Below are 19,825 nucleotides of genomic sequence, written 5' to 3'. Positions count from 1 at the left end.
TGTTTCATCTGGTTTTCCCCTCTTCTATGATCTGTCTTACTGAAACACCGCCAGATACACTGTGAACAAACAACCTTTTAAAAACTGGGTTAGCAGATAACAAATTACTGCACACTGCATTTATATTTCAGTGACTTTTCTTGCTTTTTAGTCCTCTTGAAAAACTAACATTCAGAAAGAATGTCAGCGAGATTGAGGACAAACTGTGAGTGGATGTTTAGCCCTTGTGCTGCAGAAATTGATCACTCCAAATCTTTATGTCCCATACATGCTTGTTTATCAGATGTAACACTTGAGATCTTTATTCTTGCAGTTTCAATAGCAAATCTGCTCAGAAAAATGCAGCTTCTTCAATGTTTCCTTGCTCAAAATCCACCAGTCCAATGAATAGAGCCATGACCTCTTGCCAGAGCTTGGAACCTGCTCTGTTTTACTTATGTCATGTTCATGTCAGTTGGCTGACCTTCTGCTGCTGCTTTGCCACCCACTCAGTCAACCATTACAGCTGTTAAAATGTATACATTTTTTTTCCCTGTAATCTCCATTTCTAACACGAAAAATTGAAGAAAAAGGGAGTATAGTGCATTTTCAGAAAACATCAGCCTTTTGGAGGTCTCAGGTGTCAAATTGCATATATCTGGTGTGAAAAATACTGAATAGTTTCCTTTATTCAGTAAGTATCCCTTCACACAGTAGTTTCTATTGGTTCTGGTGGAGTCCACCATTCCTACAGTGGATTCAGATTGCCATTTAGATCCTACTACTTGAGGGCTTTACAATCCAATGATGCAGTGTGTTCTCAAGTGCAATTTTATATAATTGATCACTGAACAGCCTCACTGCTTCTTACACTGTTCCAGAGCAGTAAGACGGAAATAAAAAGAAGAGAAGAAACGAGTCAGTCTGAGTTGAAAACTGCAACAAACTGGAGGATGGAAACATGATAAGAGTGCCGACACAGACGGAATAAAATCCTGAAATGAGGCAGGATTGTAAAGAAGACAAGGAGATGAAGTGAGAAATGAGACCAAGCGCAGCTCAATATGTCAGTGAGAATGAGCAAAGGAGGCCACCGTCTGCCTTCGTCTCTCACTTCATGGATGGTTCACAAATGTGCATACATGCTCATGCAATCGCACAAGTTGCCGCTCGTACCTGCCCGGTGTTAATTACCGCAACTTGTTAATTAACTTGTATGTTCCAGGAATTTACACATCAATATTTAAACAGAGAGAAAACAAATCAGCCCATTGTCACTGCTGCAATGTCACTCTGCCCAAATCGTCACCTTTCCTTTTCACTCTCATTATCTATTAGTCATGAAGACATGAGCATCAGCAAAGTGAATGAGGACGCTAGTGAAGCAATGAGTCATTGCTTTACTGTTGAGGGCATGATAATCGGGCTGTGGGATACTCTTGCCAACAGCTCACTTTTTCTTTTCCTTTCATTATTTTTTCCTTTTTCTGCAGCTGTTTTATTCCTCCCTCAGTTTCATTCATTGTCTTGAGACCAGTTTGTTTCCTCTCGTCTCCTGCTTCTCTGCTCATTTTACTCAGCTTTGCTTTTTCATTCTTGCTGTTGATAAATGCATCAGCCTTTTGTTTAACTGCTGAAACGCTGCCTGTTTTTACCTTTACTTGACAAGAAGCTGGCACAGTCACATAATAATGGCTGTATCCATAAAAGTGCAAAAGTTGCGTGTTGCAGCTTCGCCAGACCTCACACAGAGGAACTGATAGTTCGGTAGGCAAAGCATGCGACACGGGATCCTGCATGTTGCATACTGCAGGTATTGAAGCCTTTGAAATGTGACTATCATCAGTCTCTGACCTAAACAAACTAGTTTGCACTCAAACTTAGTGGATACTACCTGTTGTAAGTGTTCTGCAGATGTGGGTGGCAGATCAAAAAACACTTATCTGAATCATTTTTGTAAGAGTAATATGCATTTTAGAAGGTGCAGACATGCTAATGGAGCTTACAACATTCTCTTATTGGTCATTTTAAAAGGCATTTACAAGCAATATGTGTCAGTCAGTTTGGGATTACTGTTGCACGTCTGAACAGTATCACAGGTAGGCCTCTTGGATGTTGGAACTTTTTTGTAAACAAAAGATACCATTGCGGACAAGGTATAGTGCGCCATCTTCCTCCTCAAACATATCTCTTACCCACTGAGCCTTGGATAGCAGTCCCAAATCTTCTGAGCCAATGCCATTGTTGGTTCTGTCCAAGTATTTGCCGTACACTGCTTCAATATTGTACCTGTCGCCAAAGCTTTTGGAAGCATTCATTTAAAAATTTTTTTGTGGGCTAAGAGTGCTACGAAATGCATTCCTGCAGTGCATTTCGCCTCCTTGACTTGTATTTCAGTGTATCACAATACAATTCATCAATCACGTCTTGAAAATTATGAAACACCCTCTTATCGTACCAGTTTTTAAAAACAGTGTGCTCACATTATGCATCAAGCCTTACTGTTATAATTAACAGGTTTTGTATCCAGACAATCATATGTAGAACTAATCCTGAGTTCAGATATTTATTTATTTATTTGTTGGTAAAATTTTTTTAATGAAAAACACCAGTGACAGCCTGGATGAATGGTTCGTAAGGTTTACTGCAGGACGGAGTGTGGCATTATATGAAAATAACAACAAGAGAGGTCAACAAGAGAGACACCGTATGTACCTACATTAAGCCATGAATGGTAACCGAACAAAATTTTTCTCAGGTTATAGACTGTATCCAGACAGTTTATTGAAATCTTACTTGCATGGTCAGACGTCTGTAGCATGGTTATATGCTGTAGTCATAGTGTCAGCAATGTTAACATTAGATGAGAGCTCTCATGCACTAAGTTCCTTGTCTGAGAACAGTTAACAATGTTGGATTACTATTTCTTATTTTATGGGCTGCTTTGATTTTTATTAAATCTTTGTTAATGCATTCATGCATTACAAAACAACATGAGCTCTAATGCATAACAATCAAATACGGATTTTAGTGTCAGTCTAAACTTTGAGGAATTCAGGTCAGCCATACAAAATAGGCAAAACTACTGAGAGCATGTATTGTCTAATACAAAGATGTGGAACAACTGTTTTCTTGTATGCAGTATTGCAGATATAAAGTTGCTTAAAGCTTTTAAATGAGTGAAACGTAACCGACATTCATTGTTATGTCCTGCATCCTTCTGACTCGCTTGTATCTCTGCAAAGACATAACTGTAGAGACATTCTGCTTATCATGCTGACTGGCAGATATAAGCTCTGCCACCACACACACATACAGACATCTGAGCTGTCAAGTGGACATGGCCGAGTGTCACCCAATGCGTTAACGGGAAAAAAGGCAACAGCTCAATACTTACATTGTCCACTGCTGATCCTTAGAGAAAGAAGACTGGAGGAAGCCAGAGAGAGAGGTCAGAGACAAAGAAATGGATGGCTAAGGGCAGAGACAAAAAGGAATTACGAAAAGAGAGAGAGAAAAAAGAGCAGATGGATCTAGACACTTTTGAAATGAGCCCACAGAAAAGAGCATTTACAGTAGAGCGTGTTGATATGAATGCTAATGCTCCTGGACGTCATTCCCACTCTCGCAAATACAAGGTTGTGTCTCTCTTTGTTATTCTGCCTTTCTCTCTTTTTCAATTCTGGTTCTTTGCTTGGCTTTATCTTGCTTACTTGCCTTGAATAAGTGCTATTTCTCTCTTTGTCTGTATGTGTATGTGTGTGCTGTCGGCTGATATTGGCTTTCAAGAGTTGTTTTTCCTTCACTTTTCACCTCTCCCCTCTGATCTTTTATCACCGCGCACACACCTACAAGTAAGTTTCAATAACAGATTATTACAGAAGCCGGCTAACCTTTCATCTCCACACACACAGGAAAAAAAAAAATCCTTGCGCACATTCATCGATCGGACCAATTTTAGATCCTTGCACAGACTTTCTTCGAGTTTGTAGCTGCTCTTAAACCATTTCATCTAATAAGTCATCCGTGTGAGCGTGTGTGTGTGGTCAGTAAATCTCATTTATCACCGTCGTTCAGGTCCCCTCACTGCCATTCTGTCCCATACAGCCTGTACCCAAAGCAATATGGAGGATCACAGAGGAGAGGAAGCACGCTCATCTTTGTACAGCCAACGATCCATAAAGCAATATGGAATTTTATGAGCTCTCAATGTTGTTCAATATAGGGGCAAGTTCAACTATGCAATAGCTCTTTGGGACTTGTGTTTACTCTCCGTTTCTAAAATTGTTGAAATTGTTGAACAGTTTTATTTTCAAGACATGGCAAAAGGTGAAATGCAAATGTGTGGTCCTTACTGACCCCCGATGCTGACCATTCATCTTCCTTGCATCGAAGAGTGCCCTCAGAATCAGGGGAAGCTACATGAAAATTTCTGTTGTGCTACAGTACATTAATTTCCTAAAATTCAAAGTTATTCATTTTGCAAAGACATTAACAAATTTGGAAACAGTGTTTCTCTTTTACTTAAAAGGCAATTGATCATCAAAATAGTTGCTGATTCATGTTTTCCTTGCTAATTATTTTCCCGACTAACTGTTTCCACATTAATTCATTCCAACTTGAAGCAGATAACGTAACAACTAACACAGAGCTGACATTCACCGATTGAATGAGAGTAAAGAAAGGAGGAAAAACACATAAAAGCCAGTTAAACACACTGAAACAAACCACAACTGCACTTGAAAACAGTCAAGCTCACCCATTTCAGTCTTTAAAAAACAAGAATTTAAAAGCATTTAAAAAGCATAAATGGTAACTGAAATCAGTAGTTTTTGATATATTATCCCCAAATTCAATCCATCCATCCATCCATCCATCCATCCATCCATCCATCCATTATTTATACACCACTTAAACCTCATTAGAGTCGTGGGGGCCTGGAGTCTATCTCAGCTGACTAAAGGCAAAGGCAGGGGACATCTTGGACAGGTCACCATTCTGTCACAGGGCTACATGTACAGACAAACAATCACGGGGGGAGTTTGCGGACGGATGGAGGAACGAGCCGAATATTCGGTTTGGTCCACAACGTCCGACACGGTGGGAATCCGAATATTTGGATCTCAAAATAAATATTCAGATACCACCATCACGAATGAATATTCGGATATTCAGGTCCAGCCCTAATATGTTGTGATATTTAGTTTAAGTATCATTTACTTTCAAGGAAAATTTGTAATTAAAAATACTCGGTTAAGGTGGGAACATCTGCGATATGGTGACATCTAGTTTGAAAAACCAGCCAGTTCACTGAATTCAGCAGAAATTTGAATGTTTACTTGACATAGTTGAATAGGGTCAGACAGAACATTTAAGTAAGGTATTTAAGTAAGTAAACATGAAGCAAATGAAAAATTATATTCCCTTGCCAAAACAGCTGACTGTTGGTGCTGCTGGAAAACAACTAACAAACTATATTCAGGTTAAAAAGTAAGACCTATTCAAAGTTGAACTGCTGAAAAACTTTAATGTGCAATTTAATTACATTGAGCCAAACTCCATTCCGGTGCCCACCACATGCATGCACATGCCGCCACACAAACCTCCAGTCGTGCCTGTGGTAATGTGGTGATGGTGCCAGCTGAAGGGAGCAGATGGTCACAGGACTGAGGCTGCAGAGACTGACTGACTGACTGGTGGAAAGGTTGGCAGAGATGGAACGAGTGGAAATAGAAGGAACTATCTACAGTGGTCGGCATTGCATTAGGCAATTGTCATGCAATTGTCATGCATTTGTCATTAGCACTGCGGACAAATGCAGTCATTTGTATCGTTGAAAGTTCTTTCTGCAAAGAGATGAAAAGCAAATATCAGTGCCTTGTGAGTTTGTCAAACGGTTGACATGACAATTATAGAGTCATTCTGCCTCAATTCACCAAATGCCCCAAATCTGACCATCTTCAATTTGACTTTTTTTCTTTTTTTGTGGTACTTATTGATTGAGCTCATCATGTATAAAATCGAGGATCATAGATAACATTAGCTTTTAAGACGTCAGTACACTATCTATTATTATGACCAACTTTCCCGACAGCTTTTCTATGTGACCAACTCGTTGCTTACAACGTTATAATTATAATGAAATAAAACAGATCTTGATAAAGAAATCAAAAACAAGGACACACTGCACACTAGGGCTGTCAGAATTAACACGTTAACATGGATTAATCCATCATCATGATTAATCTGATGAAAAATTTTAACACAATTAGCGCAGAATGACTCAAAATCCCTGAAACACCTCTGGCAACGCATTTCAGGCAGTTTGTCCAAGTAGACTTACCGTCGCGCATGCTGTCGTGTATGCGCAAATGGGCAGTTGTTCCAGTAGTTGCAGAACCAAGCAACTTTAAATGGAAGACAAGAAAGAGAAGAAAAAAAATGGAAGACTGTAAGCCGTAGGACCCGACTGATTTATCGGCTAGCCAATTCAGCCAGCAGATTATGGCCCTTTTCAAAATAATCATCATTGGGAGAAAGACGTCTCTGTTTTTTGTTATGGTTAAAATGACTCCTGACTTTATGGCAAAGAAAATAATGGAGTAGAGAAAATTCAACGTTTAACGTTGAATCTTGTTATATATATATATATATATATATATATATATATATATATATATATATATATATATATATATATATATATATATATATATATATAATATATATATATATATAGTATATAAGCAACATAATAAGTGAAGTTACTGGCAAAACATTATTTATGCAGCCCTCTGATGCCCTTTAACGTTAAATCACATTTTCATTTTTAAAAATTTGAAATATTTGAAAATTTGAAAATATTTGAATTTGAAAAAAATAATTTTTCTCTTAATCCAGTCCAAATGCAACAGCAGGAATTTCAATAATCTTTTGCTCATAATGTATGATTCTGACTGGCCCGTATTCTACATTTTCAAAACTCTTTTTGGTGCCAATTACATGAAAAAAATAAAAATAAAAAAATCATACCCCTAGGGTGAAAAATAAAGATTTTATGGTTGATGTTCATCTAAAAAAAAATTGACCAAATTTACACCATCATGTAGCAGTTTGTTTCTGTCAAAGCAGAGTTGTACCGTTGAAGACCATATGTACATATCAATCAGCCTATGCAATTTCAGTACTCTAGATACATTATTTCTCAAGTTATGGCACTCCAAACTTTGTTCCATGGATTGGCATAAAGAAAAGGCCCAAAAATAGACATGACATGACAAGAACTTTTAACTCAAAAAGTAATGTTACAAATGACCCCAGATTTTGCATATTTTACCTAATTACATAGGTATGCACAGAAAAAACAAATCTGCCAAATATGTGATGATCAGATGTGAATTTAAATTATTTTTCATTTGATGAATTTAGGTAGAATGACCCTATAATAGATTTCATTGTCTTTTCTTGTTCTTAAAGTATTTACATCAAATGAAGCACACATGCATTTAAACAAGGGCAACAGGTTGCATCAGGAAAATGGGTGTTTACCTACTATGTACATTTCCGTGTATTTACGTCAAAGAAACCATGTTTAAGGCCAGATTATTTTAGAGCAAATACAGGTTTTAGCAATAAATACAAAGTTACTGACACCTTATATACACGAAGCAGGTCTCTATATACACACTAATCAGCCACAACATTAAAACCTATTGCGTAATGTTGCGTAAGGCCCACATTTGCCACCAAAATCTGCTCTGGTTTGTTGTGCCATGGTGACAGAGACTCTAGGGGTGCCTTATGGTGTCTAGCACTGGAAGAATAACAGTGGATCCTGGGATTGTAGGATAGGTCCTCCATGGATTGGGCTTCTTCCAGCTTATCCAGTGGAATTGTTCATGAGCTGTTTTTGTAATGTGAAAGGGTTGCATTGTCCTGCTGGAGAAGGCTGCTAGTGTTTAAGGAAACTGTTGTCATCAGGGGATGTAATTGAATTGCAGCATTAAATGTATAGATATGTCTGGCTGTAGTTGTAGGTGTTGGGAACAGGAAGATTTGCAGAAGGTGCTGACAGCCGCATCTACGCTTTCATGTCTGTTTTGTGCATGTGGCTAAAACCGATAGAAAAATCTTGCTGTTTCTAATTGCCTGGCCTTCCCACATGCCAACAGAGCCGCTGTGTCTTCTCGCTATAATATCTTCAAAGTCTTGTAATCTCGTCAACTGAGTAAAAGCTCCAAGTGAAACCCTCTGTAAAGGTCAACCAATGCAATTTGAATATCTTTGATTAAACAGTGTGCCGGTGCCAGACCCAGACTGCAGGTCACTGCCTCAGAGAAATGATATCCACCCTTCTACCCCCACTTGTCCCTCCCCAAGTCTCGACTCTCGCAGCTCCTTCGTTGTCGAGGGTCATGTCAGCTGCACTCTTTTCAACAATTTACGTAATCTCCAGACCTTCGATTCCCTCCCACTGTTGTCTCTGTCCTTCAGTCCTCCCTTGCTCACTTTTCTCTTTCTTTCTTTCTTTCTTTCTTTGTCTCATATTCACATCGTAACACTCGGTTTCAGTCCCAAAATATCCCATCCTGGGGGTTTCTTAGTGTTATTCTCATTCTCCATTCATTATCTCACTGATTCTAACATTTTGAAGAGCCTATGCTTCACAGCAGTCAGCGAACCATGCATTTTCAAGGCTGGTGCTTCAGTTAAAATTCCATTAAGTGCTGGCAAAGAATCGTAGTTTGTTAGAGTGCAGCCCAGTGAGAATTCAGAAGAAAAAGATATTTTTTTAATCAATTTTACCACTGAAAAAATAAAAATATATATCAATGTCACTTATGCAGGTTAGCTGGTTGGTTAAGTATTAAGTAGCTACACAATGGTATCCTTTTGTATGTGATCAAGGTAGCAGGCCTTTAAACATAATGACTACCGCGGTTATGAATGACAAGGCAAAAAAAAAAAAAAAAAAAAAAAGAATGACAAGGCTCAATAAACCTTAATTCTTGTTTTGGCCGTTACTTGAATACTTGACATATCTGAGTGTACTAACTCCATACGACAAAATGCCTCTGAAGTAAGACATTTTTTTTCTGTCTCTGTGTCTAGTTTGCCCTGGTACAGAGAACAAGTTGAGCACTCTGTCCGACCTGGACCAGCAGTACCGCACCCTGAAGAAGCTCTACGAGAACTGCGAAGTTGTCATGGGGAATTTGGAGATTACGAGCATCGATCGGAACCGCAACCTCTCTTTTCTCAAGGTATGGATTTGAAAGTGTCTGGTTTGTCTTTCGGTTAGGTGCTCACAATATTGTGCTATATCTGCATGGGTAGATGAAGAGATAATGGCTGGATACTTTAGCACTGTGGAAAGGACAAGAACTGGGTTTCAGCACCATGGACAGAGACAGACAGAAAGACGGAACGAGAAAAAGGGGATTTGGATGTTTCAGTAACTTGAAACAAGATGAAACCAAGATCTCTGTTCCTCACAAATTTGTACCAACCACAAAGTAGTTTGGGCTACCTATGGTGAATGCAAAATCAATATTTTAGACACACAAATCATAATTTTGTATCATCAGTGAAGCAATATAGTGCTATAGAGTGCCTCAGAATGTGGAGACCTTAAAGAGTGAGCATAGTTCACATTGTAATAAATAATCAGTGATTTCAGATGCAGCCAAAGAAACAGGGTCAGAATGTATCAACACTGCAGACAGATGCAATTTAATTTTAGCAGCATGGATATAGACACAAGTAAAAAAAGAGTTGGAGTGTTTCAGCATCTTTCTTGGACATATGTAGCCTACTTCTGAGGCTCATCTCAGCTTTGATCATATTTAAGATTTACATGGAACAGAGAAATGTGGTTCTACAAAATTCCTGCATACATGGTAAATATCAATTACTGACTACTGCAAGTGATTTGTACAGACACCTATGATGTCAAAGCTGAGATTTCAAATTTTATTTGTCTTCTACCTGTACTGTTCTTTTTGGACACTAATACTGGCCTACAGTTGCTTGCAGAAGATTTGTGTGTGTGTGTGTGTGTGTGTATGTATGTGTGTGTGTGTGTGTGTGTGTGTGTGTGTGCGTGCGTGCGTGCGTGCGTGCGTGTGTGTGCGCGCGCGTGTGTGTGCACAGTGTATCAAATAAGCCAAATAAAGTCACTTTATTTATATAGCATATCATCCCTCTGAACCCCAAGCAGTTTTTGAACAGCATTTGTTCCCGTCACATTTTCCCTTAGTGTGGGCTCATTTTTCACTGAGGTATGAAGTCCTGCACCTCTACTGAAACAGCACAACCTAAGCTGGAAGTACAGAGAAAACTTAAACATGTCTTTGTGTAGTGTAGCAATACAACTATAATGCAACAAATTATAGAAAAAGAAACTTGGATTCTTCTTGGTTTTTTAATTGCTGAAAGCTGAAATCAAAACAGAAAAAAAAAAATTCCAAGCACCCACACGGGTTACAAATACTTGGAAAAATGATGACTCTGCATACTATACAGAATTTAAATGTGTCATTTGTTTAGTAACTTCTCCCCTATCTGTTCTGTGTATACACAACCTACAATTCAACCCATTTCAGCCGAAAATTAGTGGAATTTTTGTCACATGACTTTTGGTCTTCGCTGAAACAGAGCACGTCAAATTCTGTTATTTACAGAATCCAGTTAGGTCAAATGCGATGTAAGTGATTAAATGAGATATGCATCAATTGACAGTTAAAAAAAACAAAACTGTGCTGTTTTGTTTTGTTTTTTTAAAAGAAAACACGTCTTTTACTTATGATGAAGGGTTTTGGACTTTAGAAGGTTAACCACAACAAAACACTGACTGAACTTCCGTACAGCATCAAACATTTAAAAGGACTGAATGTAATTTAAAACATGTAAGTCAATTTTAAACTATTACTACAAATGTTAATACATTTAGATCTAAACCTCAAAAGGCACACAGTCATATTGTTTTTTTTCATTAGGAATTGAAAACTGGTCGTGAAATTGACAGCCTGTAATGAGGAGGGGGAGGTGATTCTGAAGTTTCGGAACTGCCACTAAAAAGGCCCACCTTGCTTTCAGCAGCAGAAGGAACTACCAAGAGATTCTGGTTTAATGACCTAAACAAGCAATAAAGAGCAAAAGTTGTAAAATTCCTATAAGAGACAACAGTTTAAATTTTTTACATTTGCTTTCAAGGCAACTGGTGTAGCTGAAGTGTGGCACTCCTAAGAAGCACAATGAAAGAAATGTCTGTAAGATACTGAAAGGCTGCAGGCAAATTAGTAGCAATCTGAATGCAAAGTGTCGTTGCCATTTCCAGCAAAACACAGACCCACGTCTCTTAGGTGCTGCTTTCTATGACTCGGGGGTATGTGTGTGTTTATGCATTTCTGTCATGGGGACTGTGTTTTAAAAAATGCACTTTCTTGCAATGGCCTGTGCATATACTGTACTGTATGTACCACTGGGCCCAATCATCCACCCCTCCTCGCCTGCTGTTTAATGAAGTGGGGTGTAGTCTAATTACTGGGCTAGTGCTATCAAATGAATACTATAAACAGTCCCATTAGGCCCGGCATCATTAGGGAAACAATTAGGCATCTGGGGAATTGTTAAGTGAATGTGGGGAGGGGGTGCGGTCAGGATTTGTGGATGATGTGGTTGCCATGGGAACATTGTAGCTGTCACCCTATTGGTCACACCACCTGGATTCAATCATTCAGATGTGTCATTGTTGTGTATTATATTCCACTTTCACAAACAGATTCTTTCAGTTGTGTGGATTTTTTAATATAAATTTTCTCATTAAATAAACAGTTACATCAACAAATCTCAACCCCCAATGAAAAATTGCTTCCGCTAACAAATTAAAATAAGACTTCTGAGAGCCAAAGGCAATTTTTTATTCAATTCTCAACAATAACCTGCAGAGTTGGGCTGCTTCATGTTTGCAGCAAAGCTCTAAGAGTTTTTCCTCTTTCCTGTTTTTCTTTTATTTGTCAGTCTGAAAATTTTTGAATATTGCCCTAAACTTACAAGACATGCCCACTGGGTCACACAAAGTTCAACTTCGGCATGCGCCCATATCAGCCGTGCTCATATGCTGTACACAGTTCAACAGATACACTGCGCATTGTGAGCCGCGGGCAGGCTGGATGAGGAGAGAGCCGTTCACACAGTATATATGGGCAAATGGATGGACGTAGAGTGTAGGGAGGGAAGGATTAGAGATGGAGGGAATAAAGAAGGCGTGAGCAAGAGAAGAGCTACAGGGATGTCACTTTTATGGCAGGCAAAAACAGCTGCTGTGCTAAAATTACAGTGTTCAGCTACCGTGCCGCAAGGGTCTGTGTTTGTGTCTGCATATGTCTCTCTATATGAAAGTGTGTATATAGAGGTAGCAGAGAAGAGGGGGTACACTGGCAGAGATGGAGGATGAAGGAGGGAAGGCTGGGACAGACAGGAAGGGATGGTATTTGTGCCTGGTTTGATACTGACAGTTAAATGGATGATATGGGCCCGCAGCCTCCTCAGGTTCAGCTTTACTCTCTGGCTGTGCCTCACTCGCTGTCACCTTTCAATGGACTTGGAGAGAGAACAGATCTGGGTAGATTTTCATTCACAATAAGTCTTTGTGTTTGTTTAGTCCAGCTTGGGGACCCACATGGGTGGAGCTTACTGCTTTCAGGTCACCATGAAGCTAAATGCTAAAGCTCACTTGCCTGGAGGAGAATGCATCTTAGGATTGTCAAACTGAAGAATGCAGTTCTCAAAACTCAAAGTTTATTTAAAAAATTAGTTTTGGGAGACTTTTTTTGGAAACAAACACTATTTTGCATTGCTTTCATATTAACATATTACTATAAATCTTGTACATTTTTGTATAACTCACTCTATAATAATGTAATAAATGATATGTCAGTTTTGTGGCTACAGATAGTGAATATTTAAATTTGTAATAAGAGGTCAGTCTCACTCCCAAGTCATCATGTGCAGCTAGTATGTCAGGATGCCTTCATGTTACACTTCAATCCACTTAATACTCTGTGTGTCATTTTCCAATCTGCATGTTAGTTGGAAAACGTCAGAAATAGACACAAGTCTGTAGTCAATTGTTCTCTGCTGGTGTTGCCACAGTCAACAAGTTTGTCTTGTAACGTGTTTAATGTTTTGAAAGGGTGTTATTTTAACCCAAGCCATGATCTTTTCTGGAACTTGACCCTTTTTAACCCAGAAGTGAGTTTGGGGGTTGAGAGGATTAAACTGGTAAAACTCCTATCCATGTACTGGTGACGCCACAGGACACTTTCGGGTATCTTTGACAGTCAGGCAGTATTCGACATCTTGGGGATAAGAATGAGTTTGTAATCATTTTCTTGATTAATTACTGAAAAATATCAGATTTTTGTGAAAAAAAAATGTCAAAAACATTAATAACCTCTTTACATTTTATAAGCTGTAAATAGAAAACTGGAGAATTTTGGCTTGAAAATGTCTGAAGATAATAAAAGTTAAATCCTTGCCCTTAATTGTTTGCTGAGATTTCTGACTTGTTCAAGGTTTATACCTCTTCTTGATAGCTCTCATGGCATGTCCAGCCTGATCTGAGTTTCTGTAAGGAACTTGACATTACACAGTAAGATAAAACTGCAGTAGAATCAGTTCATTGTGAATTGTGGGCAAGGTCAGCTCACTAAAGTTGTCTAGAGGTTTGCGTTCTCTGTAAAACCCTCTCACTCAGACTCTTTAGGGCTCCTCAGAAGTACTTTTGCTTGAGAGATAAAATGTTTTGTGAATACAGGCACAGTTGTCTGAAGGGCATCACCGTGTTGCCACTTGGCATACCCCGCTGTCTAGTTTGCTGCCCAGCTCCTCTGGACACTGTCTGTCTGTCACTCAGAATGACCTATTTTCCCAGAAGTGAAGCACAGAGCTGCGCCAAGTGGCCCGCAGTGGCCCACAACCAGCTAATGATGTCACCTAGGCTGAAGGACTCTTCATTAAAGTCGGATCAATCTGGCGGCTAGCTCTGCAAAACACAGGGCACGATGCCAGGGCTGCAGCTGAGAGTCAAGAGACGGTGGGAATATCCATATAAAAAGCCACAAAACAACATACGGGAAAGCTTTTGTGTCACTGAGTGTGTTTTTAACTCTGAAAGTTCTCCCCAGAGGAGAAAATCTATCAGAAGTTAGGGATACAAACAACACACACTTGTACACATGCACGCACACAGGCTTCAGCAATAAAGAGAGATGAATGACACAGTCACTGAGGTGTATACTCTATATCGACATGCAGACAGAGACACTCTTTACTGAGCTTATCTCTGGCAAACACCAACCAGGAGAGACAGAGAGAAAAAAGAGATACAGCTTTTTTAAAACCAGCACTCATTCCCAAACTCCCCCATTTTTAACGTGGCTCTGTGAGTTCAGTTCAACACGGCCAGGAAACACAGGAGAGAGGAAAATAAAAGAGATGAGACGGGAGAATAGAGACTTCTCACACCAAAGGCTTCCCATTTTCCTTGGGCTGTATTTCAGCTGTAAATGAAAGCGCTCAGCTATTCTGCAGCTCAGCTATTCTCAAAGCGTACATCCGCAGAAATCTGTGCTTGGCTGCTTCATAAGCTTACTGTATATGTGTGATCTGTGCATTTACTTGTTTGCATGCTGTGCAGATGTTATATTAGCAGCAGCGCTGTGAGCTATTGAGTCAAAATGAGGTTACAGGCTATACTTAAAGGGAGTAAAGGTCAGTTAGCTTGGAGTAGCGATGTTCTTTTTTTTTTGATAATGAACTTTCGTCTTTATTATTTTGTGTCATGGCCTTGCCAGCTCCAGTGCAATTTTTTTCTTCTTTTTATGTCCTTTCTCTGACCTGCTCGGATCGGTGTGTTAGTCAGAGATTACTGCGTCTCCATGTGTCATTTTTCAGAGCTCATCTGATCGCTCTTCTCTCTGTCTGAGAGTGTGGCTCTGTGTTGTTAATTTACCGTGCGGCAGTAATTCAGACCCCACTTCATCACGCTTGTTTCCGTGTTTGCCCTTCAGCGATGGATGCCATTCATTCAGTAGCTTGTGATATACTGTATGGAGACATACTTTTGTGTACCTTTTATGTGGAAACATTTTTCATGGGTCAGACATTGCAACTTCGTTCAAATTAAGAAAACGCAGGACAATTGTGTGCTAGCAATTTGAGAATGATCTTTTTCTTTGACATGATTTCTCTTCTTTGTTGATATGACTGTACTTTTATAATACATGTCAATGATGATGTTAATATTGATATTTATTCCAAATTCATTAAAAAATGAGAGCATTGCAAGAGTTGAGAACGGCTCAACGAGACATCTACTGTCATAATAATTCTAAATAGCATTGCAAATATTTATTTTCATTGTTGATCAGAGGTGGGTAGTAACAAGTTACATTTACTCCGTTACATTTACCTGAGTAACTTTTCAAAAAAATAAATGTACTTCTGAGAATAGTTTTACTCTGCCATACTTTTTATTTGAATAGATTTGTTAAGCAGAAACGTTACTCTTACTCCGTTATATTGGTCTACGCTCGAGTCGTTACTTTTTTATTTACCACATTAGATATGCTTTATTTTGCCGGAGAGATGCCGGACAATCAAACAGTTACTCAGTACTTGAGTATTCTTTTCACCAAATACTTTTTTACTCTTACTTGAGTAATTTTTTGGATGACTACTTTTTACTTGAGTGATATTATTTTTGAAGTAACGTTACTCTTACTTGAGTACAATTTTTTAGATACTCTACCCACCTCTGTTGTTGATTAATCTGTTGATTGTTTTCTCAATCGATTGTTAGTTTAGTCAATCAATGTTTCCCAGAGTCCCAGATGGCATTTTCAAGTGTCTTGTTCCATCCACAACCCAAAGATATTCAATTTTCCGTAATAGAAGAGAAAACAAACCTAAAATATTTGCATTTAAGAAGTTGGAATCAAAGAATTTTGATATGTCATTTTTTTAAAAACTTACTGAAACCTATTAGTCATTTATCAAAAAATTGGGAATTTCTCTAGATCATAAAAAAGATACATATAAAAAACAAATGTGAACACCTTCTAAACAGAAGTGAGCTGTTTTTGATGTCTGTGAAACTGTGCCCATTTTCAAATACATCTTGATCAAAACTCATCATTCACCAGAGTTTGCATTGCTTTTTGCTCATTCGAATTACTCAAACGAATTCAGATACCCTCTAGTGGGCCGGTGGATTAACTACAGGAAACAAGAGAACACAATTAAGCAAACCCACGTATGATAATACCAAGGTAGGAATACTATAAATACACAAATCCACTGAACAGGAAACTATGAATGAGAGTACTCGACTAACAGTAATCCATAAGGTAACCCCAAGACAGGAATACTACAAAAACACGAAGCTAGAAACAAGTGGTTATAAACCTGAAAGTTGTAAGATTAGACCAGAATTAACAAATGATATTCTGAATGAACTAAGAAGCCAATTCGAATCAACAGAACCATCTATCATAAATGGTCTAACAATGAGTCTGGTATTGCTCGGGCTTGGACTTAGCTGTGGGTGCCAGTATGGAGAGTCCAGGTTTAAGGCCAGGTTCCAGCCAGTCGAGGGATGGAGAGTGGACCCAGGAATAGTTAAGGACCAGCAGTGGCATGGCTGGTGTCTGTGGTGGTGTGGCTGGCATCCGTGGTGGCGTGGCAGACCTCCGTGGTATTGTGGCTGGCGTCCATGATGATGTGGCTGATGTCCGTGGTCCCGTGGCTGGCGTCCGAGATGGGGTGGCTGATGTTGGTGATGGCGTGTCTGGCGTCCATGGTGGCATGGCTGGTGTTTGTGGTGGCAAGGCTGGCAGCAGTGTGTGTTTCAGGAGGTCAGGGAAAGGTGAGCAGAGCCGGGAGATTAATGGACCAGAGGGAAGCCGAGGAGATCTGGGATGGCGAAGGTTTTCCGAGTGTATGGGAGAATAGCAGAGGAACCAGGAAGCACGAGCAGGCAGACATTAAAAATGCTGCAGTGGGGTACCAGCAAAAATACCGAATGTCTATGTGTGAAGATATATTTGGTATTCCAGGTTACCTGCAATGTACATGGGGTCCTCAACTTATGTTAGAGTTCCCTTCCTACAGATTGATGTAAGTCGATTTTTGCAGTAAGTCGGAACTCCGAAGAAAATGGAAGCAAAGCCATTATGTGCAGCATGAAAATGATCAGTTCTTCATAAAATTCATGAATATCAGTGACTTTCATGCATGTATGAGTCATTTTACAAAAAGATAACAGAATATGTTGCATTGTTTATACAGCTTGATCTAATAATGCCGATGTTGGTCGGTGTTTCGCCGTTCCAAGCGTTTTATTATATCTAGTTTGACTTCCATGGTGTGTCACCCTTAAGGCAGAATTATCAATGTACTTTTATTTTTAAAAAGTCTTTATTTTGAAGTTCTCTGTTGACAGTTGTCACTTCCTGTTTGCTATTTTGATGTTTAGCATTACACATGTACATGCTTTTCTGGATGCACGGCTCTCTACTTTGTAAATGCCACAGAGACAATGTTGTATGTAATTAACTTCATTTTTGGACTTACTGGTTAAGTTAGAAGGATTTATTTACAGGTATTAATGTTGCAGTTTTCACTCTGTTAGTAATGTGTATCAAGAGCCATAGTAAAGAAGTCAAGTTTGCTACTACTTATGATTCATTTTGCCAGCACGCGTTTAAGTAGTTGGACAGCTGCAGCTTTTTCGTTGCAGTGAAGACAGCACACATGGAGATGGCGTTTCTTTTCTTCGAACCACTACCATCAGAAGAGTCTAACTTAGGCTTGAAAGCCAAAATGAAGGGCAAAATGTTAGCAAATGTAGCACAATCCAAGGTGGCGTACAACCGCTGAATGCAAACAAAGCCGTCTTCTAGTACCATGTGACGACAAATTCGTCCGCTCAGCTCACCAACTAGTTCAACATAACCAGTAACAATGAAACGCCGTAGGTCGAGGACATCGTAAACTGAAGACCCCCTGCATATATAAGAAGACAACTAGAAGACACACTGCCAAAACAACCAGGGCAATGCCAAAGCCAAAATGACAGTGCTGTCTTATCCTAGTTCTGATTAAGGATTGGTTCTTTGGATTCAAAATGACTAATGGGGTTTTAGACCAGGAGCTCACAGGTGGAAGCTAATCAGCTAATGGTACCTGGAGTAATAAACACTGCTAGTTTATCAGATCAGATGGTTTTGATATGATTTTAGTGGAATTTTTCCACAGTTAGCTTCATCTTTTTGATTTTGAGTTGTGTGCTGCAGGCATTCTGGATGCAAGTGAGAAGAGAGCTCTTCTCTCACAGTGAGAGATGTTATTTACATAGAGAGACAGCAAGAGAGGCAGAGCACAGGGCCACTGAGGAGGTCAAGGACTCCTTTCTCTCATTCCCGATCACTCTATTGTGCTCCATGTTTCACAGTGGCTGCTGCAGGGCCTCTTCACCATATAATGACACGATGATCCCGGTTGCAGATTTTGAGAGGGGCGTGCTAGCCGGGCGGATCGTACAGTTTCATTAGCCTCTGAACCAGCTGAGGAGCTCATAAAAGGTTGGGACTGTCGCCTGGAATGGGAGGAGGCTGTTAGCGCCTTGCGGGCGCCCAGCAGCGTTTGCATAATTACAGCTCTTAACGCTGGGAAAATTAGCACCCTGCTTGTGTCAGCCAGCACCCTGCCAGATCACAGTGGCACTACCCTGATGTATCTTATAGCTCATTAATTGTAGGGTAATGGAGACATCCAAGTCCAAGAGAAGAAAAATATAACGTTTTACTCTTTGTTGGTTTTTTTTGGCTGCCTTACCAAAGTGTAGCTGTTCCCTGCAGTTGACTAATTTGTTAAGCAGAAGTGAAGTGGGGAAGCTCAGAGAGGATACAACTAAAAGCAGAAATAAAAGGATAAGGAAAAACAACACTCCCAATATGTGAGATATTCCTCTTATTCACATGGTTCCCTTGATTCAGAGATCTAAAAATACGTAGAGGGGCACAACACACAAACCTACAGAGGTATATGGATGTTATCATTCAATAGGCATTCTTTTCTCTTCCGCCTCCTAGGAGGTTCATTAGACCAGTCTCACAATATTTAATGGAGGTGGAGCAGCAATTCTGAAGTTACAAAAAGCAAGAAAAATGTACATTTGCAGGTAGGAATGGTACGTGGTTTACATCAGATGACATTCAGCCAGTAGACTTGAGTGTGAGTAATGTCTTGGAAAATTAATATACTATTTTTGCCTTAAGCCTCATCTTAACTTGTGTTTTCAGTTGCTGTTTACTTGCGCTTTAAGTTGGCATTTGGTAAAGTTTAGGCACCAAAATACCTTAGGAGAATGATTAAGTTTTCAGGTAAAATACAGACTGTTTCTATGTTTACTACATGTTGCAAAGCTCCATTTAATACATTTTCATATAGCTATGTTATCTACTCTACTTTCTGTTTATCAGTGATTAAAATGGCTGATAATGCATACTGGCTTACTAGAAAGTGGAGGAGATCCCTATTGGCCCCTATGTATGGGACAAGATGATAATGGCAATATATTAGGCTGATCATGTCCAAAGTGGGTCTGCATTTCTTCCATTAGGCACATAAATGTGTCACAAAAATTTCATAAAATCGATGTACACCTTAAAATTAAAAGCACAAGTGTATGATACAACCTGATGCATAGGCTTTAGTTTCACACAACTGATTTTCTTTATAAATGCATAAGGGCAAACTCCAAAAATGTCTTGAGGCTTGA

General features: G+C 39.3%; 1 protein-coding gene across 4 annotated transcripts in view; it reads left to right on the top strand.

Annotated features, from left to right (window-relative positions):
• LOC111571821 (receptor tyrosine-protein kinase erbB-4-like) overlaps window positions 1–19,825 on the top strand; it is a 329,715-nt gene that overhangs the window by 159,440 nt on the left and 150,450 nt on the right. For all 4 annotated transcript variants that reach the window (XM_055008641.1, XM_055008643.1, XM_055008640.1 and 1 more), the window contains one exon: window positions 9,091–9,242. In XM_055008641.1, coding sequence (XP_054864616.1) covers window positions 9,091–9,242 — 152 coding nt within the window. The remainder of the gene's footprint in view (window positions 1–9,090; window positions 9,243–19,825) is intronic.

The sequence above is a fragment of the Amphiprion ocellaris genome, chromosome 24 (genome assembly GCF_022539595.1).
Source record: "Amphiprion ocellaris isolate individual 3 ecotype Okinawa chromosome 24, ASM2253959v1, whole genome shotgun sequence".
Taxonomy (NCBI): domain Eukaryota; kingdom Metazoa; phylum Chordata; class Actinopteri; family Pomacentridae; genus Amphiprion; species Amphiprion ocellaris.
Note: the sequence above shows the minus strand (reverse complement) of the source record. Positions and strands in the feature narration are given on the sequence as shown.